This window comes from Lagopus leucura, unplaced genomic scaffold (genome assembly GCF_019238085.1).
Source record: "Lagopus leucura isolate 7727_CA_CO unplaced genomic scaffold, USGS_WTPT01 Super-Scaffold_73, whole genome shotgun sequence".
NCBI lineage: Eukaryota > Metazoa > Chordata > Aves > Galliformes > Phasianidae > Lagopus > Lagopus leucura.
The window spans coordinates 58,717,020-58,741,694 of record NW_024962252.1 but is presented as its reverse complement, the minus strand read 5'-3'; the positions used below and the strand labels follow the sequence as shown (position 1 = coordinate 58,741,694).

At 37.8% G+C, this 24,675-nt stretch overlaps 1 protein-coding gene across 1 annotated transcript in view; it reads left to right on the top strand.

The window, feature by feature from the left end:
- Positions 1 to 24,675, top strand: part of PRKN (parkin RBR E3 ubiquitin protein ligase) — a 678,907-nt gene that overhangs the window by 638,460 nt on the left and 15,772 nt on the right. Inside the window, exon 10 of the mRNA XM_042894398.1 lies at positions 21,854 to 21,940. Within this exon, the coding sequence (XP_042750332.1) occupies positions 21,854 to 21,940 (87 nt within the window). The remainder of the gene's footprint in view (positions 1 to 21,853; positions 21,941 to 24,675) is intronic.

Here is a 24,675-nt window from a genome sequence, read left to right as displayed (position 1 = left end):
ATTCTCAGCAGGGTGCAGATGTTCATTTACATATCCCAAAATCTGCACTAAGGAGCTCCATCTCACAGCTGTTAGGAAGTACTTAGATACACGGATCCCTTGCTGGAATTCTGAAGTTTTGATGGGCAGAGTGGTAGAAATGATTGGAACAAGGGGCGTGAGTGCCATTTCCGTAGGCAGAATTGAAAGGGATTCCATGTTCTGACTAGACATGGGGATTTCAGTTTGCAAGTTTGGGAATTTTCTGAATTACTTCCCACAAAAACACATTCAGTAATCAGGGGATATGGTTCAGAAGTTTCAAATTGCTGACAATTGCACAGTGAGTCAGAGGCAGAATCAGAAGTTGCAGTTTCTTCAGTCTCCTTCAATCACAAAGATGTGTGTTTGGGACTACTGTTGGCTACCTTGGAGATTATTTTAATACACTATGTCACCAAATAATGTTAGAGCATAATTTTGTTAGCAGAGTCTATGATAATCAACGGCTGCAGCCATGGATGTGTTACTTCCGTAAGCAAACCCTTACCTCCAAGATGGACAAAACAGTCATAATGGCTTCCCCGCATATAGGGAACCTTAACAGTAAGTTAGCTTTACTAGCAGATCTGACTGCACACAATGTCTTGTGGAAAACTCCTCTGTTGTCAGTGGAAAGATAACCTGTTCCATTTTTAATGCTCCTAAAGAAAGGAATATTGTGATTTTTTTTTCTCATCATTTATTTACAATCAATTTACATTCAAGATGTAAATTATCCTGTATTTCTAGTTAACTGTTATATTCATCTTGCCTTTGTCTGTATTTCTAGTTAATTATGTACATGACTTTGTCCATGCTTTTTGTTTAAATTATGTCATTGTATAAACATGATAAAGATCCTTCAGAAGCCTTAGAAACATGCAGGAGCATTCAGGTTTGCTGATGTTGTATTCAGGTTGCTGGTGTTGTAAAATTGATTTTAAGACATGGTCAGTGAAAAGTTTATTTTCTTTAATTTCCACGGTAGTCCTTTCAGCACAGAATGAACAGCTATCTACTGCTATGTTGGTATAAAAGATCTTGAATACAACAATTAAAATCTATGGAGAAAAACAGATTCAGGTACCCTCCTTAATTATCCATGCTCTTTCTAAAAGTAAACATTTTTAACCATTGCAAAATGTAGAAACAGTGTCAGTTTTGTAGACTAAAAGGCTTTAATTTTTTAATAGATTAAGAAATGTAGGTATCTTTTTACCTGGTCAATTCGCATTACAGAACCTTCAGAGCTGTGAAAAAGCAATGTAAAAAAGGAGTGTGGGGGGAAATAGTAAATAATTTTAATCTCAGGAATTTCAAGGGGAAAAAAATGTGCCAAGGTATGTAACATTTATTTTGGGGTTTTGTTCATGGTATAACTAAGAGGGAATTTGATCTCCCATTTCAAATATCCATTAAAAATACTATTTGATTCAGCTTTTTAGCAGAAAAGAAAAATAGGGTCAACTTTATGAGAATGGATGTGCTACTCAGATTTATAAAGATACAAAGGAGCATTATTGATCTGGAGGAGCTGCCAGAGCTCCAGTAATGAAAAAAGAGGCTAACTGATGTCAAGAACTGCTGTTTCTTTAAGATGATACTGAAGGCTGTGTAATTTGCAACAGACTGGGGAGGAAAGTTGTTTTTGAAGCCCTTGGTTAAATTTTGGTTTTAAATTCTTGTTCCATATGTAGTTTGTTATTGCTTAATGTTATGCCAGGTCTGTTTTCACTTTGTCAGCATCTTGTATATAAAAAGTGAGTTTCAGTGCTGCCTTTCCAGCATGGGCATCCCAGAAGATGCAGTTGAGTGCAAATGAAGCTGCAGACTAGTGAGCAGAGCTTTCCACTTTAGGTTGTTTCTGGCATAATGACGTGGCATAGCTTCAAAAGCCATGGGACAGATGAGCTCCTGTTAACTCCATGCAGTCAGCAAACAGAGCTGATGTGACATGTGCTTAGACCTCATTGTTGTCTCTGCTGCCTGATGAGTTCCCACTGCCAGGGTTTGCGGGCAGTCCTGATGGCTGGTACCAGCATTGTGATAACTTCTGACACTGACATAAAGCAAGTATTGCTGTGTTCCCTGCCTGCTTCACCCTGGACAACAATCATGTGGCCTCACCATGCCATGTCTGTCCCTGCTGTGCCTCCAGCCCTTGGCCCAGGATGAGGACCAGCACACTCCCGCACCCTGCACTCAAGCAGAGGTGGGACAGGCTCCTCAGAGGGTGAGGGCCTTGCTGTGCCAGGCCTGGGGCCCTCCAAACCCACCTGCTATCACCAAGTAGTCACACACAGGAGTTCAGGAGAAAGTTGGATCAGAGCAATAGATTCTTTTATTCCTGACTCCAGTTTTTCACTGAAGAAGTTCCCTGAGGTGTATGTACTTGTAATTGTTAGCTTTCTTTTCCATGTATGCAACCAGTTTGTGTTGAGATGTAGATTTTTTTAGCATGCTTGACATCCATTGGCAATCAAATTCACAATGTATTGCCGCCAGCATTGAGGACCGCTTACTTCTTAGTCAACTGCCTTGAGCTTCATTCCTACTGTCTTCATTTGATGGCTCCTAGATCTTGTATTAGATGAAAGTGAAAAGCCGCAATATACACGGAATATAACTTTCCAATTTATCATCTGATCATGAAGTTTTGTATGGCTCTTCAGTTCTTCATGGTCACCTTTTGTCCTCACTTCTCTGAACAGCGCAGTGTCATTTAGAAATATTCTCATCTTGTTGCAGATTTCTATCTAGGATGATGAGTGGTGGCTCCCTGTATACATACCAGTGGAATTCCATTCATGCCTTACTTGCACTGCAAAAAAGAGAAGGAAAAAAAAAAGGCTGTTCACTCTGTTTTATGTCTACCTCTCAAATTCCACCAATTCACTTCAGTGGAGGTCCAAGCTCCAGTTAGTCTACCTGGTAGACCTCTCTGGGCTCTTTATAGGCCCTGACAGCTAACAACACCTCTCTCTGTCAGTAGCTCTGTGCTGCTCTGAAACACCTAAGTCAAATTGCTGTGGATGCACAAGATCTAAACTTCATTCCAGAACATTAAGTACTATACTATTTAACTTTTGTGCGCATAGATCCTTTATTGGATCTAGCATAAAGTACACACCAGCACCATGTTCTTTTCTACAGAAACAGAAGGACAGAAGAGCATTTAAAGGTACTTCCTTTTCCCAGTCCTTTGCTTGTCTGGGAAATCCAGATACGTTTCTGAAAGAGTGACAAACATTGGGCTAAAGATGTCAGCACAATAAGGAGGCTGAAGTCTTTTTTTCCAGCTTTTCTCTCATGTGTGTTTTTCATCAGTAAATCTTCAGATCTGTGAAGATGGCTATCACTGAAATGAGGAGAGTTATGTGGGAGGCAGAATTAAGACACTATTTAGACCTGAGATGGAGCCTATCTGCAGGCATCTGGTGCTTGAGGTTTTGTAGGTGGGTCTTGGCTGTGCCCACTGCACTTGAAGCTTCAGGATCCAGCTCATGGGGTCCCTTCCCAAAAACACACCAGAGGTGTGTACTCTGCATAGGTGCATAGTCCTAAATGTTGTGTTTTAATAAATGATTCCACTTTATGCCAAGGATGTGATACATCTCTACAGTAATTAGATTTGGTTCAAATACATTTCATTTATTTACTTAAATATGGTTCTCATAAGAATGGTGGAAGACAAACACTGTGGAGATTAGTTATTTCAAAATGGTAATTACAAAAAAAAAAAAAATCCCAAAAATCCCAATTGACAAAGTCTTTTGAACTCAACAGGCGTTTTTCCGAACCATATAGCGATGCATTCTTACTGTATGTTATGGTTGGACCTATAGAAACCACAGAGCTGAACTGCCCCACTTTTTCTTGCAAATAAGCATCATGCTTGTTTATTATAGAACAGGAATGTGTTTTCCATCTGTATAGGTATATTTCTATCCTTACATACGTATTTATTATGCATTTTTAATGCATGGTAAATGAGCTGTTTGCCTTTCTACTGTATATATTTTCCAATGCCCTCATCTGCACTCAGTGTTGTACTATATCAAATCATAGCCTGATCAATAAATAAACCATAAAATGTATATTTTTAAAATGTTAATGTTTTGTCATCTCTTGTTGACACTCTTCATATGTTAAAACACAGACACAGCTGATTCATGGCTTACCACTGTTAATAGCATGAATAAAAGCTTTTTTTTGTTGTTTTTTGTTTTAATTTTTATAAGCACGTATTTCTTGACAGCTTGTGTCTGCAAGCTCACATTTTTTGGGGGGACATCAAAATTCTCTTGGAAACAGCTGTGGTGTTGTGAGCACTTTGTTGTTGTCTTTCCACAAGTGTATCAGCAGGGAGATTGAAAGGAAACAACAAAGGAAGCAACATTCAGTTACCTTGTAAGTAAGCACTCACCAAAAAATAAATAAATAAATAATAAAATTTAAAAAAAAATCCAGTACAGAATGGTGATTATACAAGTATGCATAAAAGCAGGGAGAAATTTGGGAGTATTTTTATAGAAAAGTCCCTACAGCTAAAATACAGCTGCAGTGCTGAAAGCAAATCAGATGCTAGATTATTTTGAGGGTAAACAACGTGAAGCAAAGCCTGAGAGGAGATGTTGCTATTACATAAGCCACCAGTTCAACTGTATAAAAGCGTTGTAACCCCTGTCCTGTGCCTTGGGGTATAATTGCTCTTGAAAAAAGAAGCAAGGCAGAACAACCAAAATGATAACAAGTTTCCAATATTTAAGGGCTAAAATGTTGAAAAGTACAGCTTTCTTTCCATGAAAGAAAGAAAAACGTCTTTATAGTACTCCATTGAAAGTGTTTGGGATTACAATACAAGAAGCTAACCTAGGTGTAGGTGAATCTTTCTTCATGTTCAGAGAGAAAAAAAAAAAAAAAGAAAAAAAAAGAAACTAAGTAATGTAAAAATCAAAAGATGAAAGCATAATGAAGAACTTTTAAGAATAATATGGAGGCTAATGATCTCGTAAAATAGGTTACCAAAAACCTATTGAGGGACTTTAAGAGATATCTCTCTGCCTTTCAGAACGTACAGCAGAAAAAGGATAGAGAGTTACAGGAGCATGAAAGAAAGTGATATAGAGAGTACAGAATGGAGCACATTTAACAATGGGAGATGTTGCTCCGTTTTTTATTATGTAAGTCCTTACCCTGTGCTCATCACTGAGCACCTGCTCCACCTTCGTGTTCCCTTTATCAGCAGACTCACTCTGTCAGAAAGCATGAAGCAAGCTCACTTTTTTTTTTTTTATCCTGATTCTGCATGGAAACAAGTAAGCCTAATGCAGTAGCGCAATTGACGTGAGTCTTTGTTGATCTTTCATACCCAGTTAGTAACTTTTGAACATACAGGCCAATTTTAACTGTAAATTACCACATTTCCAATTTCATGAACAGGTAGAATCACAGAACCATAGAATATCCCATGTTGGAAGATGCCTATACAGTTCACTGAACCCAACAGCTGAATAGTGGGTTAGAAATAACAGAAAGGTCTTTCAAAATTCCTAAGCTCTATTATGAGCTCAAGCCTGATTAAACCCCACAAAATCCATATGATCTCTCAAACTTGTTATACAAATATCTGCAAAGCTATCTTCTCCATTGCTAATGCTTGTAGAAAAGCTTTCCTGATTTCTTTCAATCCTGGGAACGTTTTGTTGTTGGATCGAACTGAGGAATGTTTATAACACGAGACTCTGTGTGGTATTCCAACTGTATTGACCAGCCCAGTAAAATATATTACCAGTCTGCAGAGATCTTGGCCCTTGAGCAAAGTACTGGTTTTCACCAAATTTACTATTCAGTAAGTTATATGACATGAAATAACAGGATAAATATTAGGAAGGAAGATTTTAAGGGACTGTACAGTCCGTCTGTTGCGCACTTTTTATGTAGAGGTATTTGTTCATTCGTGTGCCCTTGTATCAAAGCTGTATTTTCATCATCTTGCTTATGAATTTTAAAAGACAGTTACTCAACTGAATTGCAAGAGGAAGTCTATCTTGAATGTGAAGTGTATTGCAAATATGGAGGTTACTGCTTCACGAAAACATTAAGACAAGAAGTCTGGCAAGACACTTTCAAAGGTTGAGTTGCAATCCATTCTTTCATAATGATGGTAACAAACATTTTATTTTAATTGATTGCCCATCCAAATAATGAAAGCTTTTTTTTTTTTTTTTTTTTTTTTTTTTTCTGAGAAAACTTGTTGACTGTATTTTTGAAAGATTGATGCAAGAGAGACCTTACTCTGGAACTTACTATCTTAATATACCTTAATATCTATATCCAAAATATCTGAACAGGTTGCATGGTTTGGTTGGCATTTAACACAAATACAAAAGGCAAAACCCCATAAATTGTCCCTTGTACTTGCTGAAAATTATGCTGGACTGCGGTATTTCAGGGCAAAGTGGTAAATTGCTTATCATTGTTTAAAAAGTAGGCTTGTTGAAAATAATGTTGAGTGTTGGAATGTTATTTAGAAAAGGATTCTATGCTAGAAGGTGCGAACCCACTAAATTTTGTGTGAAGTATTATTGGAAATACTGGATTATTTTAGTTATAGATATCTACAGAAATAAACTTAAAGGCTGCAAAATTTGATTCTAGATGGAGCTCTAGCATGGTCCAGTAAAGTAACTGTGGCATTCCAAATGCCAATCAGAACGATAGAAGTCTGTGTTGGGAAATATTAATGTACCTGAAAAATATTTCCAAAATATCTCTTCCATTATTTCATGTTTTGTTTTAATGAAGAACCTTTTGGGGAAATTGCTATGCTTGAATAGCATGAAGAATGTACATGACATTTTATTTCATTCACCTGTGACCCTGCCTATTATTCTCCTCAGCAGTTCAGGAATGAAACATTTCATAAGCTATTTGCTCTTTACTGGCCAATTAATTATTATGTACCTCATTTCTTTTGTTTAGAGGTTAAATTAAAATAACATATTTAGTTTTCTGTGAGTTTGGGGCTACTCTATAATTTTCTAGGCTATTCCAAGGTGTGTATGTTAGTGTAAGATAACGCTGGCAGGTCACTAAAAGCATTTGCTTCTGCCTCTTACTTCACAACACCCCCAAGGCATGCGTTATCTCGCAGTACCACACATCTTGTTAAGCCTTACATTTTCTGCAGTTGATGGACAAGCTTACTGTCAGGGTCTTAGCAGAAATGCTACTTTTATATGTTTATAGCTTTCCCATTGTCTACAGTTCAGTGCTAAGATGCACATCCATTGTATATCGAATGTGTATAATAGAAAGGCACTTAGACCGAAGTCAAGAAAAGGATCAGGTTAGTAATAGTTTTCTTTGAAAAACCATACAATTGCAGATAGATTTTAAGTGCAGAGCTGCTAGTGCTGTGATGGCCCAAAAGCAACACCAAGACCACCACCAATATTTCAAATTATTTTCTCACTTAAGAAATAATTTCAGTATAGAAGACACTAGTAAAACACAATTTACAAAGACTTGGCTGTAGGTTGACTTCTCAATTATCATGTGCAGAAATACCCCAACTATTGGGAAGGCCTCACAGAAGAAACCAGGTGTTTCAATTAATTGGCATTTTATATTTCTAATATAAGATCTTAGATAAGTTGAATTAAATAAAAAGATCTTTTCAGTGAGGTTATCCAAATGGCTTAACTGAAGGTCATTCTTAACATGGTGATTCTGTGATTCTGTGATTCTGTAACATGGACCTAAAGCCTGACTTGTTGCTCTGAGGCGTTAGATACTGCTCTCCAAGAATTATACATGTTAAATCTCTGTATGCTGCTATGTGTACACATCCTTAGCCATCATTATGTAAGAATAAAACCTTTAAGTGGATCCCATAGAAACAATGACATCAAAAATCTGGGAAACACATTTTCTTTAAATGAAGGTTTCTCAAAAAATACCAAGCGTGTGCATTCATTCCTTCATTACATCTGTTGTAATAACACTAGTCCAGGTGGCCTGTATTATAAATACATAGAATCATGTTTTTGTATTATGTAATATTATTTCCTTTTGGAAGGTTGTCTGTTTTCATCAGGAAAAGGTGTTGTGTAATTTTTCTGGTATGTGTGTATTGAGCAGATGGCTAGATAGTTAATTCAAGAATCCAGGATGCTGGACAAGCTAGTGGAAATAGTTGTTAATTTTGACTTTCTGATCTTACCTTAAGAAGGAACAGGCACAAACCATATTAATGGAACTAGACACTGACTCCTTGAGTGCCAGAATCCCTGAGCAGTGGCTCTATAAAATGAGGTAAACATAAGCATGGATTTAGTTTCTAAATTGTTCCTGAAGCATGAGATTAAACAAAATGTTGCTGGTGGAACTATAGCTTTGAAGTTCTGGACCATTTTAAATTTGAAAAAAACAACATTTTGTTAATGGAAAATATAGATAATTTGAATTGTAAATCAGTTTCCTTTTCCTTTAATATCTATCAAGTTTTCATGAAATACAATTTTCTCATATTGCAGCTGAGAATCATGATGTACACTTGATTCTCCAGTGAAATCCTCCAGCACTTATTACAACATACGGAAACACATTAAAGTCTTTCTCCATTTGGCAAACATGATTTTTCCACTTTAGTACAAGCAATCAAGCACTACTTCTTTTTATTTTGCTGCTTATAGAAAAATTCTGACCTTTTGCGTATCCAGTAATCTGATGGAAGTCAGAAGGAGCTTGTAGAGCATTGTTGTGGCACATAGCTGCAGTAAACACTCCATAAATGTAGCACAACATAAGAATCAAAACGAGGTTTACTAATGATCCTTATTTAATAAAAAGCTACAGTAATAGCCCCCAAATACTGCAATAAGACAACCGGGAGCTGTAGTGGTTTGGGGCCATCCATTATTGTTGAGTGCTTTTAATACAGTTTGCAATAGTAACCTTTCTTTGTTTTCTGTGTGAGCTGGCAGGTTGCCTTTGAAGCAGAAGAACAAAAGTACAGTGGAGTCATACACTAACAGAGCCTATTTCCTTTTTTCTTTCTGCATTAAATTCCCAGAAGCAAAGAAAGTCAAATTTTTAGAGGAAAGGAGAAAAAAAAAAAAGACATTTTACACCAGATTATAATTATTTCAAGGTAAATGGTATATTGCTATTTAACTGTAATCCACTGGTATATTTTTTCTTTGATTTATTGAAAAACTCAAAAGGCCAAAATATCATAATTAATGACAGAATTGAACCACAGGCACGTATGTTCAAGTAGAGGAAATAGACACAGACTAATAATTTCCTCAGGCTGAGTTTTATATAGAAAAAAAACAAAGATTCTCTCTCTCTCCCTCCCCCCTCCCCTCAATTAATTATCTTCTTTTTAGGATGCTACTATCTGATTTGCATATAAGTGCCTTCAGGATGGCTCCTGAGGTGGAAAAGGTAAATGTCTTCAAACACATACATTTTTGTTCCTACCCCATGAGCACTCCAAAGTCATGTGGTTTCATAGCTGGAAGGCTTCCAGGTGTGAATGCTTTAGAGCTCTTTGAGATTAGGGAAGCAGATCAGAGGAAGAAATGGTACGCCATGTATTAGACAGTAGTATTATTCTTGTCAATGTTGGTATAATAACATTGTTATTGTTGTTACAAGCATATTATTACATTCATGAAGTGATTATGAGGTTGTTTTTATGGTCAGGAGCAATGTGAGAGGCTGCTTTCTGGTACGAATAAAAGGAAAGTGAAGATATTTGGAGAAAGGGAGCAAAAATGAAGAGAAATTTCAATAACTCGCTTTGTGACAGTGAGGCTTTAAAGGCATGGAAGAGAAGATTTAAAAAAAAAAAAAAAAAAGAAGAGAAGAGAAGAGAAGAGAAGAGAAGAGAAGAGAAGAGAAGAGAAGAGAAGAAAAAGAGAAGAGCTTGAATTTTGTTTCCAGAGTGCTGTGAAGAGAGTCAAGATGTAATTGTAGCCAGAGAAATGAGGGAAAAAGAATATAGATGGAATGCATTCGAAAAGTAATGAAAGAGGGTGGCCCAGAAGGAGGTGAATTACTGCAGTGGAATGTCTCAAATGAAAAATACTGAGATGTGCGCTCTGCTTGTCTAGTGACACTTGATGACACAGAGCTATATGAATTCACATAGTAGATGTCAGAAACCTGCAGGTAGGCCCTAATTCTGAGCAGCTGTAAATTAATATATCTCTGCTGGAGAAAATGGAGCCATACCCCTTTCCATGATCTGGCCGTGTTAGCAAGCAATTTCACATATAATCAGATTATCAGAATGCAACATAACTATCACAGAAGATGAATTTTTCAATTTACTTGTTAAAAGCAAACAATAAGCCCAACAAGATCTGTTTCTTAGAATAGTAAATAAATGCTGTGCATGTTTATTCTAAAGAAATACATCATTTGCGCTGCAGTCATTAATTCCATCATTAAACTATGCCAGTTCAGAGTTCTTAAAAGCAGACATGTCAGAAGGCTTCAGGTAGTGGTACCTGGAGGGACTGAGTCAAGCTATCCTGACATGTCAAGAAACCTTGCTCCTTCCAACAGTCGTACTCAGACACACTGTGATTTGTCTTCTTGCAGAGGTTCTTTTGAGTCAAGACTGAGTTATGGATGTGTTGTAATCAAGCATAAAATATTTTTATGCTGAGGTTTGTTCTACTTCCATGTTGTGCAAGAGTTACAGCTTGGAGTGGTCCTTCTGAACTAGAGCATGTGCAGATTTTTTTTTTTCCCTGGGTCCTAAGTCTTACATCTGTTTTGCTGACTGTGCCAAGAAAAAGGGTGAACAGCAAGGGCTTCAGCTTAGTGTCGTCTGGTGTTTTGCTCAAGTTGTAGTCTTCTATTATGTATCTATTAGCAGTGGGGTTTATGACAGTTTTGTGTCCTAGGAGCGCACTGTACATCTATACCTGTCTGTGTCAAGACTTCTGTACAACCATCCAAGATTTTATGGTCTTTACTGGTAAATCATGTAGATGTTCAGAGAGCAAAAAGCTGGAGAACCTTGCATCTATACTGAAAGTAGCATGCCTTTCATGGTGCCTTGTTACATGATTCCATGCTTGTTTAAACCAGACAGAAGATGATTCATATGTATAGAACCTATACTCCATATTCTGAATATGGAATCTCTGTCGCTAAAGTGTTTATTGTGTAGTTCATCAGAAGGATGCAGAGGTGGGTGCCAAACTAGGTTTGTTTCCCTATAAACCAGCTAACATCCTGAGCTCACATTTCAAGGGTCATTTTTGGTAGTTTGGATAATCAATCAAAAAAAGTCTGTGATCAACAAACCAGAAAAGGATCCGTTTGAAAGGTCAGGCAAGAAGTCACAGTATCGACTAGATGTATACTCCATGAACACCATTAGCACAAACTGTGTAGCTATTAAAAAACTTTCTTTTTTTCAGAAGAAAAGAACTTGAAACCACATAGCTAGCCTTTGCACTGAAAACAAGGCATATAAATTGAAGGATCCTTAACGGGTGCTCTGGGTTGTAACAAGGGACTCCTGGCATGAACCAGCCCAGCTATCATTGATTTTTGATCAGCAAGCCATGTTTCTTGAGAAGCTATCTGCTTTTCTTCCTTGACAGGTGAAGCGTGATGTTTTCATCATTATTCCAATGCTTTCTTCAGCAGTGTTTACAGAACATTTTGCACAGATGATGCCCCATTCAGGAGAACCAGAACTGAAGGTTTTCAATATTTGCTTCAATTTCTTTCTTGCTTCTTTTCTGAACAATTTTTTAATTTTAATTTATACACTTTTCAGACAACTCTGCATTGCAAAGCTGGATTCTAAACCTATCCTTCAGGGCTTGGAGATGATGATGGTGTAATTTTGCTACATCTAACATTAGGCTGAGGCTTATCACCAGGTTTTCACTTGGTTTTGCAGTTTGCGCAAAGTTTCTCTGTATCATTTGGTGTCATTATTCCAGCTTAGAAATATTTCTAATTAGAATAATCTAATGCAGAATTTTTTTATTATTATTATTATTTTATTTTTGTAGCCTTCATGTTCTGTATTTGAACAGCAGTGTGCAATCCATGGTCAGTTCTTGAACTCAGTCCTGAAAGAGGCATGGGTTGAATTTGCTGACTGCAGTTTCAGTTACTCTCAGATTTTTTCGCTGGAAGCAGGACAGACATTTAAGGTCACCCTCCTTCCTCCCCTCCACCCACCCCCTAAAACAATAATTTCTCTCAGAGACAGATCCTCATACTATGCTTAATCCAGTTACGATGAGGAAACGCACTCTCACTGGCGCCTTGTGCGGAAGCGAGGCGTTCCCTTACAAGAGAGATTTATTCATTATTTTCTGTTCTGCCTGGCACGTATGCTGTGTGACTACATACAGTTGTAAAAAGGAACTGATATAGGAGATAATGTGAAGCCAATAAAATGCTTAAAGCAACATCGTAGTTGTCTGAGATATATTATTTATGCTATTTTACTTCCTAGATTGTCGTATTTATGTTCTTTTTATGGAGCTTCAGCTGTTGCCAAATTCAAGAGAAATAAGGTGCAATGTCCTTGAAGCAAGGAATGCCCCTTGCTCCTTTTTATGAGTTTCAGTGCAGCTGAATACCATTTCTTCTTTATGAGACTGTCATGTCAGGACTAGTTTTGCATGTATCAGCTGTTACTAACCTGGACTGGATCTTAACTGTTGACTGATTTTTTCAGAATCTTTTTCATATCTCAAAAGCTTAGCAAAGTGTCTGCATTGATTCCTGTTTCACTGCTGCCATCTTCTGGAAAATTTTTAGTATTGTTAGGTGATTTGTTTTTTAATTATTTTTCTATTTTATTGTTATTACTATTTAGATTAAACCTGACAATCAGGAGGTGAACGAATACATGCTTCTTCTGGGTGGCTTCAGGAACACAGTAGTATGGAGTAAAGTTCATGTATGTAGTGCTGAAGTTATACAAAGATTTTAAAAAAGAATTCAGGGAAAGGTGGGGCCTAATTTCTGTTGTAATTTGGTGTGAATTAGGCACTAAGTAATTGCTTAACTCTCATCAACTTCCCAACCTTCATGTTCAGTAGTTCATTCAAGAGCCATGTTAATGAATCCATCAGAATTCCGGGTCTTTTTGCGTATATCAGTGTGCAGCTGGATGCTCAAATTTGCAGGGCATGTATGCATAGCAGCAGTATTATCAAAGGGGAATAGGTTTGTCTTACTGTGTGAGGGTGTATTAATTGAGCTCCAAAGCTTCAACAGGCAGAGCTAAAGCCACAAGCAGTAAAATTCCTTCTTTGTGACATTTGTTATGAACAGATACGTGCATTCAGCAATAATATCTTTTCCAGACTTGAAATGACTTTAATGTGGTTTCCAACCACCTTTTTTTTTTTTTCCAAAAAAGTCAATTTTTGACATCATGCATGTAGTGTGCTACATCTTCTGTAGTATAAAAATATTTTGAAAAGATGTGCTGTTCTACACATTATAGAATGCTTTGTCTCACACTTTCTAAAAGCTTCTCAAAATAAGTATAATTTTCCCCATCGTTGTCCCTGTGGTATGACAAACTGGAAGCCCAGTTCTCTCTTCAGCTCTTCAGAGCTCTCACACAGGTGAGGTGAATATTAGGGACAGGAGCATCTTGCTGTGTTTATCAGCCTGCTGCTGCAGCCATCTGCCAGCTTTTAAATTTATTTGGCTTCCTTTTTTAAAGATAGCTTGGTCAGCATCAGTCTGGGCTTCTCTTCCCAGTGCTCCAGGGGGCAGGATTGTTCTCCTCACAGTAAAAGCTGTGCATTTCTTCTGAGGGAAGTACCTGGGCTTCTCTCAGCTTCCTACTTCTGTTCTGTCCTTTGCAGCCCACAGAGCACAGGGCATTTCAAGCAGGAGCTGGATGAAGGTTGCCAATCCACATAAATCAGCAAACAGGAAATCCAGGGAGGTCTGAGAGGGGTTGTCGGCCTGTTTCACCAGATTATCCCTAGGTTAATGCAGCCTGATGCAAGGCAAGCTCCAGGAAGCTCTGTCTGTCTACAGACACCAACTCACATCACTCACTGCAGAGGCTCTGCGTGTGCCTGCTGCCATTTAGACCTGAGGCAGTGAGCCCGTGGGTTGTTTTGGAGAAGTCAGGAGAGGGGCTTTCACTTTTATATTCAAAAGAAAGGCATTGAAATCTCAAAGACATTTTGATGCAGACCTACTCTTAAAGCTTTTAATGTTTATAGAAAATTGCTTCTTATAATATTGATGGTAAATTGCTTTTAGATTGCAAAAGCTACACAAAATCTGCAGCTACGTGTCTGATACCATGTTTTGACAGATTGTCATGCACTTCACAAAGGTTTAATTTTAGATGAAATATGAATAGTAAGAGAATGTACTTCATTGTAAGGAAAAAGACCAAAATTACTCTGTGAGCACTACCGTGCTTTTCAGTTGCATTATATCTGTTAAAACAGGTGTCATTAAAAATGGATGCTTTTTCTACTGTGGCATTTATCTTCATCGTTGTATTTGCTGGTTTTCTGTAACTGACAGTTGGCAAAGCCACAAATCCTAAGTGCATGTAGCTGCTGCAGATGGTAAATATTCCGATTTAAAAGGTTATTGCTTGTAAGCACAAAACATATGAAAAGATAGGGCACGTGGCTGGTGGTCACACACTCAGTGCTGGATAGAGAAGTGCCAGAGGCAAAGTCAGCCCAGTATTTAAAATGTGTGGTTCACAGCGGTGGCACAGCAAGGAGTGTGACATTTGGTTGTGTGGTTTTTGTTCAGTTGGTGTTTGTAGTTGTTTTTTAAGGATTGACTGACTTTAGATGGAAATAAAGTAATAAAGTACAGTGTTTCAAAGTAAAAAATGCTTTGTAGTTGTTTCTGGAGATTTGAACTCCAGCCAAGAGTCAGATTGCTTTCTTACTCAAAATAAGAGTATATACGAGGCTGCTCTGAAAGTAACACCTCCTATTTTATTATGTTGGCCTGCAACATCAGAGGCAGATGTTTGTGGTATGACAGTAGAGGTAGAATCTTCCCACCGATACGCCACTACATGTTGTTGCTGTGTGAGAGACAGCAGCAGAGGGGCAGTCTGACAAAATGGCATCTGACACGGAGGTGCAGATGAAGCAAAGGTGTGAAACTGAATTTCTCCATGTGGAAAAAATGGCGCTTACTGACATTAATCAACACTTGTTGAATGTTGATGGAAACCAACCAGTGGATGTGAGCAGTGGTTGGTGCATTTCAGCAGTGGCAAAAGCAAGAGCAGATCACCTCCTCTGATGCAGATTTTTGCAAGTGTGGAATGCAGGCTCTTGTTCATTGCTGGTGAAATGTATAGCTAATGGTGGTGACTGTGTTGAAAAAGTGTTTTGTAGCTGAGAATTTGCTCTATCAAATGGTGTTGTTGTGCCTTTTTGTATCTCTTTGTAGTTTCCATGGAAATAAACAGGAGGTATTTCCTTTGGAGCAACCCATGTATGTATGGTAAAACCTTTTCCAGTCAAACATGATGTCAGGAGTGTTTTTTTTTTTACAGAATCACAGAACCACAGGCTGGCAGGGACCTCTGGGTCCACCTCCTCCAACCCCAGCTCAAGCAGGGACACCTGGAGGAGGCTGCCCAAGCCTGTGTCCAGGCTGCTTTTGAAGATCTCTGAGGAGGAGACACCTCAGCCTCTGGGCAGCACGTTCCAGCACTGAGTTACCTGCACAGTATGGAAGTGTTTCCCAGTGTTCAGAGTATCTTGTGTTTCAATTTGTGCCATTGCCTCTTGTCCTGGCATTAGGCACCACTGACAAGAGCCTGGCTCCATCCTCTTTGTCCATAAATACCTTCAGGAATTTGTAGATATTTATGAGATCTCCTCAAGCCTACTCAGTCCCACCTGTCTCAGTCTTTCCTCAGAGCAGAAATGCTCTGTCATCTTCACTGGGCCTTCACTGGGCTTTTTCCAGTAGCTCTACATCTCTTGTTTTGGAGATCCCAGAACTGGACTCACCGGCCCTTGGTAGAGAAGGTCACCTCCCTCACCCTACCAGAAATACTTGCTTAAGGCAGCCTGGGATACCATTAGTCTAAATTGCAGCTAGGGCATGCTTTTTCACCAGGAAGAATTCTTCTCTAGCTATGTATCACTTAGTATTGGGATTGTAACTCATCCTTTGTAAAGTGCAATTGAAAGCTATATTTTTTTAAACAGAAATACACTATAAAGAGAGATGACATTGAGTATTATTGGCAGAGCCAATCTACATTGAGACTTTTGGTAGCTTTGATTTCCTTTAAAGCATACTCATATTTTTTTTCTATGAATCATTTCTCCAATCAGCAGCCTATAGTTTGACTGCAGAAGTTTATTTAGAATTGAACCTTGTGCCTTGTATGCTTCTACATTTTTAAAGGCTTTTTTTGGCCAGTTGATCATGTTGTCTGGTGAAAAAAAAGGAATTCTTTGCCATTTCATTGTTTTATTTCTGTTACTATTCAGTAAATCATTCTCAAGGCAAAATATACATATTTTTGCAGTATATATATATATACAGCTTAAAAAAAAACCTGCTACTATGATGTGAAAAAATAAACAGCCATACATTTGCTCTGTACAATTTTAGAAATTGCTAGCTGGAACTTGCAGGAGCTTCTGAGTTGTCAGCGTCTACTTATTTGCTCTCCCCTGTGTTATTTTCATTTACTAAAAAAACAAATCATGGATATGATTTCTTCTACTTCTCAGTTCTACTACTCAGCCTTCTACTAGGCTGAGTTTTGACTGTATGAAACAGGGTGTGGTTCTTTTGAGTAGTGATCTGAGATTACTTGCAGGGTGTCCAATGTTTAAACGTTGGAAATTTTCTCCCTTACAGTGCTGCTTTGTGATCTCAAACTGGTCTTCTTGAAATCTGTCCACAATGACATTCAGGTTTTCACATCAGTTTAATTGATATCATTGTATTTTAAGGTTTTGTGACTGAGGGGTATTATGAATTAGGCTCCAGTCAATAAGGTAGAAATAGTAGAGCTTTGTTGCTTCATGGGAGTAGGGTGAGGTTCACTTGCAGTTCCAACGTGCTCCAATGCCCTGAAGTTCAAAGCTATACAAGTATCATAGAATGAGGAATTTTTTTGTTTTGGTGTATAATATATAACCGAAAATGTGTTAAAATACATAAAAATGAGTCTACTTAGTTCCATGTGTGTCTTAGTTTATGCATTGCTTGCTGTGTATTCCTTTTTAAATTACTTTAGACTTCTATTACAGTAGCATTGCACATGCATTTTCTGACAGCTCTTTAAATAATGAAGTTAACTGCTGTCACCTGTGGTTTATTTCACCTTTAGGTTGAATTGTGGTTGTAACGTAGTGCTCCTCTGTTTTGTTTAGAGGTCTGGGGGGACTTGATTTTAGAGAAAGGAGTGGGTGGGGGTTTTGAAGATTGATTTCCTGAAATACATGTTTTCCTGGAAAAGCAAAATAAAAGTAGTAATCCCTGCATTTTAAATGTAAGGTGATGGATCTGTAATTTTTCTTTGTTCATACGGTCATAGTTTTGAGAGACCTTTGCCTCTCTTGCCTTCTAGTTTTATGCTACGGTCAGGGTGTTGATCCTGCCTTCGTTCAGTAGCTTTAATTTTCCTGATTGTCATCTGTAGTGATTGGCCGAGACAGCCAGCACTGAATGAGTAAAGGAAGATCAAGAAAAAATGCAGAAGAACAGAGAAGCAAAAACAATTTTGATAAGGCTGGTTGTCAGTATATTTGCTATGACAATAGGTCATATCAGATTTCATTCTATGACGAGATTACAAGTTTGATTAAAAGAAAAATTAATTACACAAAAACTTCAAACTACAGAATGTTCTGATAAGGAAATCACCACCATAATATATCCATAAATATATCCACTGGGGGACTGATTTGTAGCTGAAATGTTTAGGATGTGTGCAGCAGCATTGTCTCATTGCTGTCAGCTGGCAGAGTATGCACGCATCACTGGGCAGTGGTCCTGAGGTTTAAAAACTGTCAGATCACAGAAAGTAGTCCATGATCAGCAGAGTATTGCTAGCAGAATTCAATAAGGACTGATAGGAAACCTGTCACAATTCAACACTTGACAGTGACCCAGAATAAATACAAAGACTCCACTGATACAGCACTGCAACAACACAAAGATTAGCCAAATATAATTAATGACAAAAGCCACTCCCCAGAAAAGTGCCATGAATATTATTTGGGGATGGGGAGAGAGAAGGGGAAACTCAGAGTTTCTCTGCTCTGTTGAAGAAAATTATATATATAATGATTATAATACGCAAGTACTTTCACAAGAAGAATATAGGAAATACTGAAAGACAAAAAGAAAAGAAAGAAAAATGAGACATATGCAGTAGGCAAGAAAATGAGAGTTATGATGTGTAATACAAAAGAAAGAAAATCTTTGAAAAAGAAAAAGACAAAATCCTGTTTCAAAAAAAAACAAACAAAAAAACAACAACAACAACAAAACAATGAACAGCTCAGCATATCAATGACAAACTCCTTTTCCTCTAAAATAAGAGCTACAGTCTGGTCTCTCTTCCAGACTTGAAACTTTATAAATGGCTTGATCAGGAATAACTCTGTCTATAGCTCAGCTTCATCATCCAGTGTTTCTTTCAGCACCAGTTGTGGCACTTTGCACAGGCCACATCTGGAGTGCAAATTCCCTTCAACTGAACAGAGTTTGGACTGATTTTACCTTTTGTTTGAGTGATCACAGAGATGGGAGAATTTTAAAAGCAGGATCTGGATCGCTGTTGAGATTTTTAAAACCTCCTGTTTTGAGGTCATTTGGATTCAGGGTTTCTGCTTGGACCTATCCATACATTTTTGCAGATATTCCAAAGCCTGTAATAGCATGCACACAGGTTATATTAATTTCTAGTGTCCAAATCCCTTAAATGCTGCAGGAATTTTCCTGCTAGTCCTCATTTTAATGCATAAACCTAAAGGGTAGGTTTAGGACCTTTGGGATTTATTCTTTGTGCTAGCTGTTTTACAACTGAAGAATCTTTCAAGGGTAACAATAGTAAGTGTTAAATACACTGTTCTTGAACAGTTTGTGTTATCATAGAAATCTGCCAGTTTTTCAGTAAATAAAGGGAAAGTGTGACTGTTGTTAGTAATTGCACTACTTACAGTAATTTTTAAACATATTGTAATATTAAACATATGCAAAAGTGTTAATCCTGGGTGAACAACTTAGATCTTTTTATTTCCAAGGGCAAAATAACAGAGTTAGTGTTAATCAGCCACAAAGTACAAGTTAAATGACAGCATTTTTGTGGTTGCTGTATTTCATTACTGAAAGTTTATTATATTTTTCATGTTTGAATGTAAAAACTGAATGGAGCTACCACAAACTGCTCTTTGTTGTAAATGATGTGCGTTTTCTTTATGATGCATGCTTTGCCATATAAAAGGCAGTGCTTAATGTGTTTCTGTTGGGAGATGCCTATTTATTCTGACAAACCGATCAGCCTCCAGGGTGTTCTTTTGCCACAGAACTGATTTTACATCTCATCCATTATCTAATCAGATGTGAAAAGAGTATCCTGGCTCAACAAAAAAAAAAATCAAGCTTTGTTTCATCACAAGCATGTGACAGGGTCACTCATGGGCTTACTTGCAAGATACAGAGTGGTTAGCGGAGAGTTCAGTTTACACACTTATGCACACTTCCACTAGAGCAGGCCTCTGAGGAAAATGCTAGTAAACACATTGATCCTGCTCGTGAAGGGTTTTTGTTTAAATGTAAGAATAGGAAAGTGGCCTCTTTAGTGAGAAAATGCATTTCACATCCTTAAATAACGCAGAATGAGATTATGGATTTTATTGTTGTAATAGATAGCAACACTTTCTAAACTACATTGTGAAGCAGCTGAAATATCTTTGCAATATGTATGTCCTGGTTTGGTTTGGTTTTGTTTTTTTTCAATCTTTCTTCAATACATCCTCCTTTTTAATATTTATGAAATGTTTAAAACTGCAATTTTAGGAGATTGGAGAGAATAAAGGAAGCTGAGGCATTCTGGGATCATGCAGTGATACTGCGACTGTATACAAAGCCCTTTCAGACAAATGTTTTCAGTCTGACATATTCATAAGAAATAAATTCTGAAAGGAAAAAGAGAATAGGACATATCCAAAGAGGTACAGTTAAGCCAGCCATAGCTTCAGTTGCTACATGATAACAAATCTTGGAGATATTAGATATTCAGAGAGAGTACATCTCTACATGCTTGAACAATGTTCAACAAAAAAGAAAAACTTTTAAGTGCAAATAGTTGTAATCACATGATACTGGATTATAATAGTGCAACCTTCATATAGTATACCTCACAGAAGTGTCTTCCTTGTTACTGTTTGCTAAGAAGCACATAGGAATTAAGAGATCAATGTCAGCTGGAGTAAAGGAAAACATTTTAAATCACTGACAAAATAGTGAGAGAAGTGGCAGGAGAGCAAGTGATTTGATTCGATGCTTTTGGAAGTTAGAGCATTCACTCCATTTCTTCACTCCTAATTTCCCTGGCTTTTTGAATAATAGACTCAACCCTTTTGGAATTGCACAATGCTGCTTTTTGTAAAAGCATCATTTCGTTAGCATGACAATGAAATACAACTTTCAGTCGTTCTTAGAAAAGCGACAATAAGGCTTGAAAGACTTCAAAATGAAATTGGAAAAGATGGAATTTTTGTCAGACAAATGTCTCAGTGTCATGTTCTCCTGATATCCTTTATTCATTACAAGCGAATGCAGCTCTGTATCTAAAAATCAAGGCTGTTTTATCAGTCTTGCTTATAATACAGGTCAGAACAGCTTACTGCTGAGCGATCTTTCAGAGTCTAGACTGGCATCAAGACAGCGTGGCTTTAAAACAGCAAAAGAGAGACTCATTTTACATTATTGACTTTCCCTCTTACCTGCAAGGACACAGAATTTAATGCAGCAGTGATGAGTCAAAGATTTTGACAGATGTCAAGACAGATATCTTCATTTCAGAGTTTAAAAAAAGGCATTGAATGTGATATGTATGAAGCAGTTTGGATAGGAGAGGCAGCTCAAACTGGGAGAGGAACAATTGTTTTATGCATCTGCAAAAGAATAAACTCTTATGTAAAAAAAAATGTTACTGAAGGTAGATGAAATCAAAACAGTTGCTAGAAATCTAACAAGGGTCTTGTGGGAGTCCCTTAAAACCCACGCTAAGTAACCTATCATTGCACTCTGACTGTGGACTTCTTAAACCAATTTATAAAAGTCCATATCAAGGGTATAATTCTCTAGAAATCGGTGCTTTTATATAACTTTTATAAAGTGATGATCTCCTAGTAAATTCAGTAATGGTTTTCCATAGAGAATGCATTTGACTCAGAAGTACCAATAGGCTGCTTCCTTTAGCAAACACTATAAAGCAGAGCTGCCTGTTTTAGCCACCACCCTTCTTGTATAGATTTTGTTACAGCAGAAACACACAGAGAGGTACGAGTATGATTTTGTCCTGAAACTGCTGGTGTAGCAAAATCTCATTTTTAATAATGGCATTTATTTTATTTCACCGAAGAAGTGTATGATAATAACTGCAAAATTGCCACGTTAATGATCAGATTGTATAAAGAGATGCACAATTTGGAGGATTATGGGAAATTAATGGGATGAGGAGGCCAAGAGATCGTCTGCTGTATGACTCTTCATGGCTGTAATCTGCTGTCTGCATCCCTAATGTGTTTTTATCGCTTCTGTGTTTTGGCTTGTTTTCCAGTTTGTGTTCTGCCGTGAATGTAAAGAAGAATACCATGAAGAGGAATGCAGCTCTTTCCTCAGCACAGAGGGAGCTGTGGCCCAGAAGGTAGAGATACCCAGAACTCATTGCATCTTGATCATTCTCCTTTGCCCAGCAAGAGTGACATTTGTTAAATTGATCCTAATTATAATCCTAAGCCAAAACAATTTTGTTCATGATGAATTATTCTGGCCATTGGGGTTGATTTTGTGGTAGATTTCAGTTGCTTTGATTGACAGAGCAACTGAGTTGTCAGGAGCACGCAGAGGTCTGCCATCAGTTGATAAGGAGAAGCTCTTCCCAATGGGCTTCTGGGGCTGTCTCTATTTAATGTGAACACCTCTGAAAGGCTTTCTTTAGTCTTGCTGCCTTGCAGCTTATATTCAGTGCACCAGCCAGGAAATCACGTGGGTTTGGACTGAATAACAAGGTTTTTATAGAGCCTGTGGGAGAAAGTGCTGTTGATAATTTATGTTTTAGCTTAGAGAAATAAAAAATGGATTGCCTAGGCTAGAAGCTGTTAGCTGATAATTACTCTAGGCAGTTCTGTAATGTTGTAACTATTGTAGCTATAGCCCTGGACAGGAAATTGTTTATCTTTCCTGGCATTTCTGTTTGAGATTGAAGTGACTGAAGTTTCCCTGCTCTCCATGACTAATCAATCACAGTCAATTAAAACAAAACAAACAACTACAACAGCAACAAGAAACAGGAGAGGTTCCCCCTAAGTATCTAAATATCTCACAGCTTGATGGCCAGGCTGATCTTCTAGGAAATAAAACACTATAATTCAAATGTCTGGAATGCTTGATGTTAAGAGATAAAGCTAACCCAGGCCCCAGGCAGTTCAACACAGTAGATGCAGGATTGTAAGCAGGTGCTGTCAGGGTGTGCAGCCAGCTCTCAGCTATGCATGCACAGCTCCTGTCAGCACCTACAGGCAGGCTCTGTCTTAAGCTGGCATTTGGGCCTCACTCTTTGAATGCAGAGACTGAGATGGAGCTAGGAACCTGAAGGGAACCTTTCCCATCAGTTACCATGAGGTGGTTCTTTTACTATACTTTGGAGACAATGCAGGAGGCTGCGACCCATGTAGAGATGTTTCTCTTTAACTTTTCTTAGTGAAGCTCCTCTACTTTATAAAAAAGAACCAATGCTCATCAAGACAGAATTAAACAGATGGTATCCTAGCATGCAGGACATCTGTCTCCAGTGCCCTGCAAGTGGTGTATAGTAGGAGGCTCAAAATCCATCTAGCCCAGAGCCCTGTCTCTGACAGCTCTCAGTTACTGATGTCTAGAGAAAAGTGCATGACTGTAATCATGCTTCATTCTCTGAATGTTTTCCCAGCTTCTCGAGACTTATGATTCAGGTATAGAATTTTGTATTTAGCAGCGAACAGCGAATTTTTATTCCTTAAATTTGTGCAACCTCCTTTTGAAGCCATATGTATACTTCTGTCATTCACATTACTTTGTGATAGGGAGCAGCTTGGCTGTCCTCTGTGAAGAATAAGCTTGCTTGTTTGCAGCAACCTTAGAAAAGTGTTTCAGCTCCCATTCACATCTATGTAAAAACAAAACAGCTTCAACAAAGACATTGGAAGATTCTTAAGTTAAAGTATCCAATAACTTGGTGAAGTAAATCTCAAAATCTTACCCAAATTATGCAGAGCTAGAAATTGAACATGAATAGTGTACCTCTTATCCACCAAGCCATTTATGTCACTGTACAAAGTACTTCAACAATTTTGAGTCATTGAAAATTAGAGCGTGTATAATTTCATGCTGGATAAAGTTAGAAGACCATAGGAAGAAGTGGTTTATTTTAAAGTCTTGCATATTGCTCTAGCTTCTCCTAATATTAGTTTGAGTGCTACATCCATCTAATCCCAAGTCTCGCCCAGTTAGATCTGTTAGCTTAGGGAAGTTGATTACTATTGATGTTCCAGTGTAAAGTGAACATTTTAGCTGTTCATGAAAAACTTCCATTTTCAGTGGTCTTGAAAAAGCTGTTCCAAGAATAGTTAAATGGTGTCAGGATATCTCTTTTAGCTGTGCAAGTCTGTTCCCCAGTACACAGAAGATTAGAGACTACTCAAAATTCATTCCAACGCTAACTTGTGTGGAACACAATTGACTTACATCAGCCTTCTTGTTCTTAGAAATGCACTGATCAAATTCCTCCACAAGATGGTGATGTGCTACTAGAGAAATGTTTTTACTCGCTTCTAGCAAACACTTGAGCAAACTGGGAACTAGCTAAAGCAGTACCAGCCGAAGTGCTGGTGAGATGCTCTTTCATCTGAATTGCACCAGTAAAAAATTGTCTTGCATACATCACAAGTGTATAATGCATACAAAACATTCACAAAGCCTATGTGGAAAGAGGTGCATGTGGGACTGTTTCATCTGTTTCACTGACATTGATTTAAATATTTATCCACCTGTATTTTCTGCTTTTGTCCTTTTTGTCCTCTTTCTGTGTGTGAGAGCTTTTGAGAATTTGCTATTATTGTACTATTTTTCAGACTATTATAACTTTGACCATGTCTGTCTAGTTAGGAATAATACATTTCCAGGGTTGCCTTTTAGGGCTTAAGTTCCTCCAGTTTGACTCTTACCTTTTCCCCTAGTCAGGATCCTTTCCATTTCATTTATGTTACAAACAGATCTCACTGCCACAGTAGCTAGTAGTCAGATTTAAGAGTCAACCACACATGCAGTCACCAAACCATTCTGCTCCAGAACTGATGGATCACAAGATCACAGGATGTGTAGTTTTGGGAAAATATCTTCTAT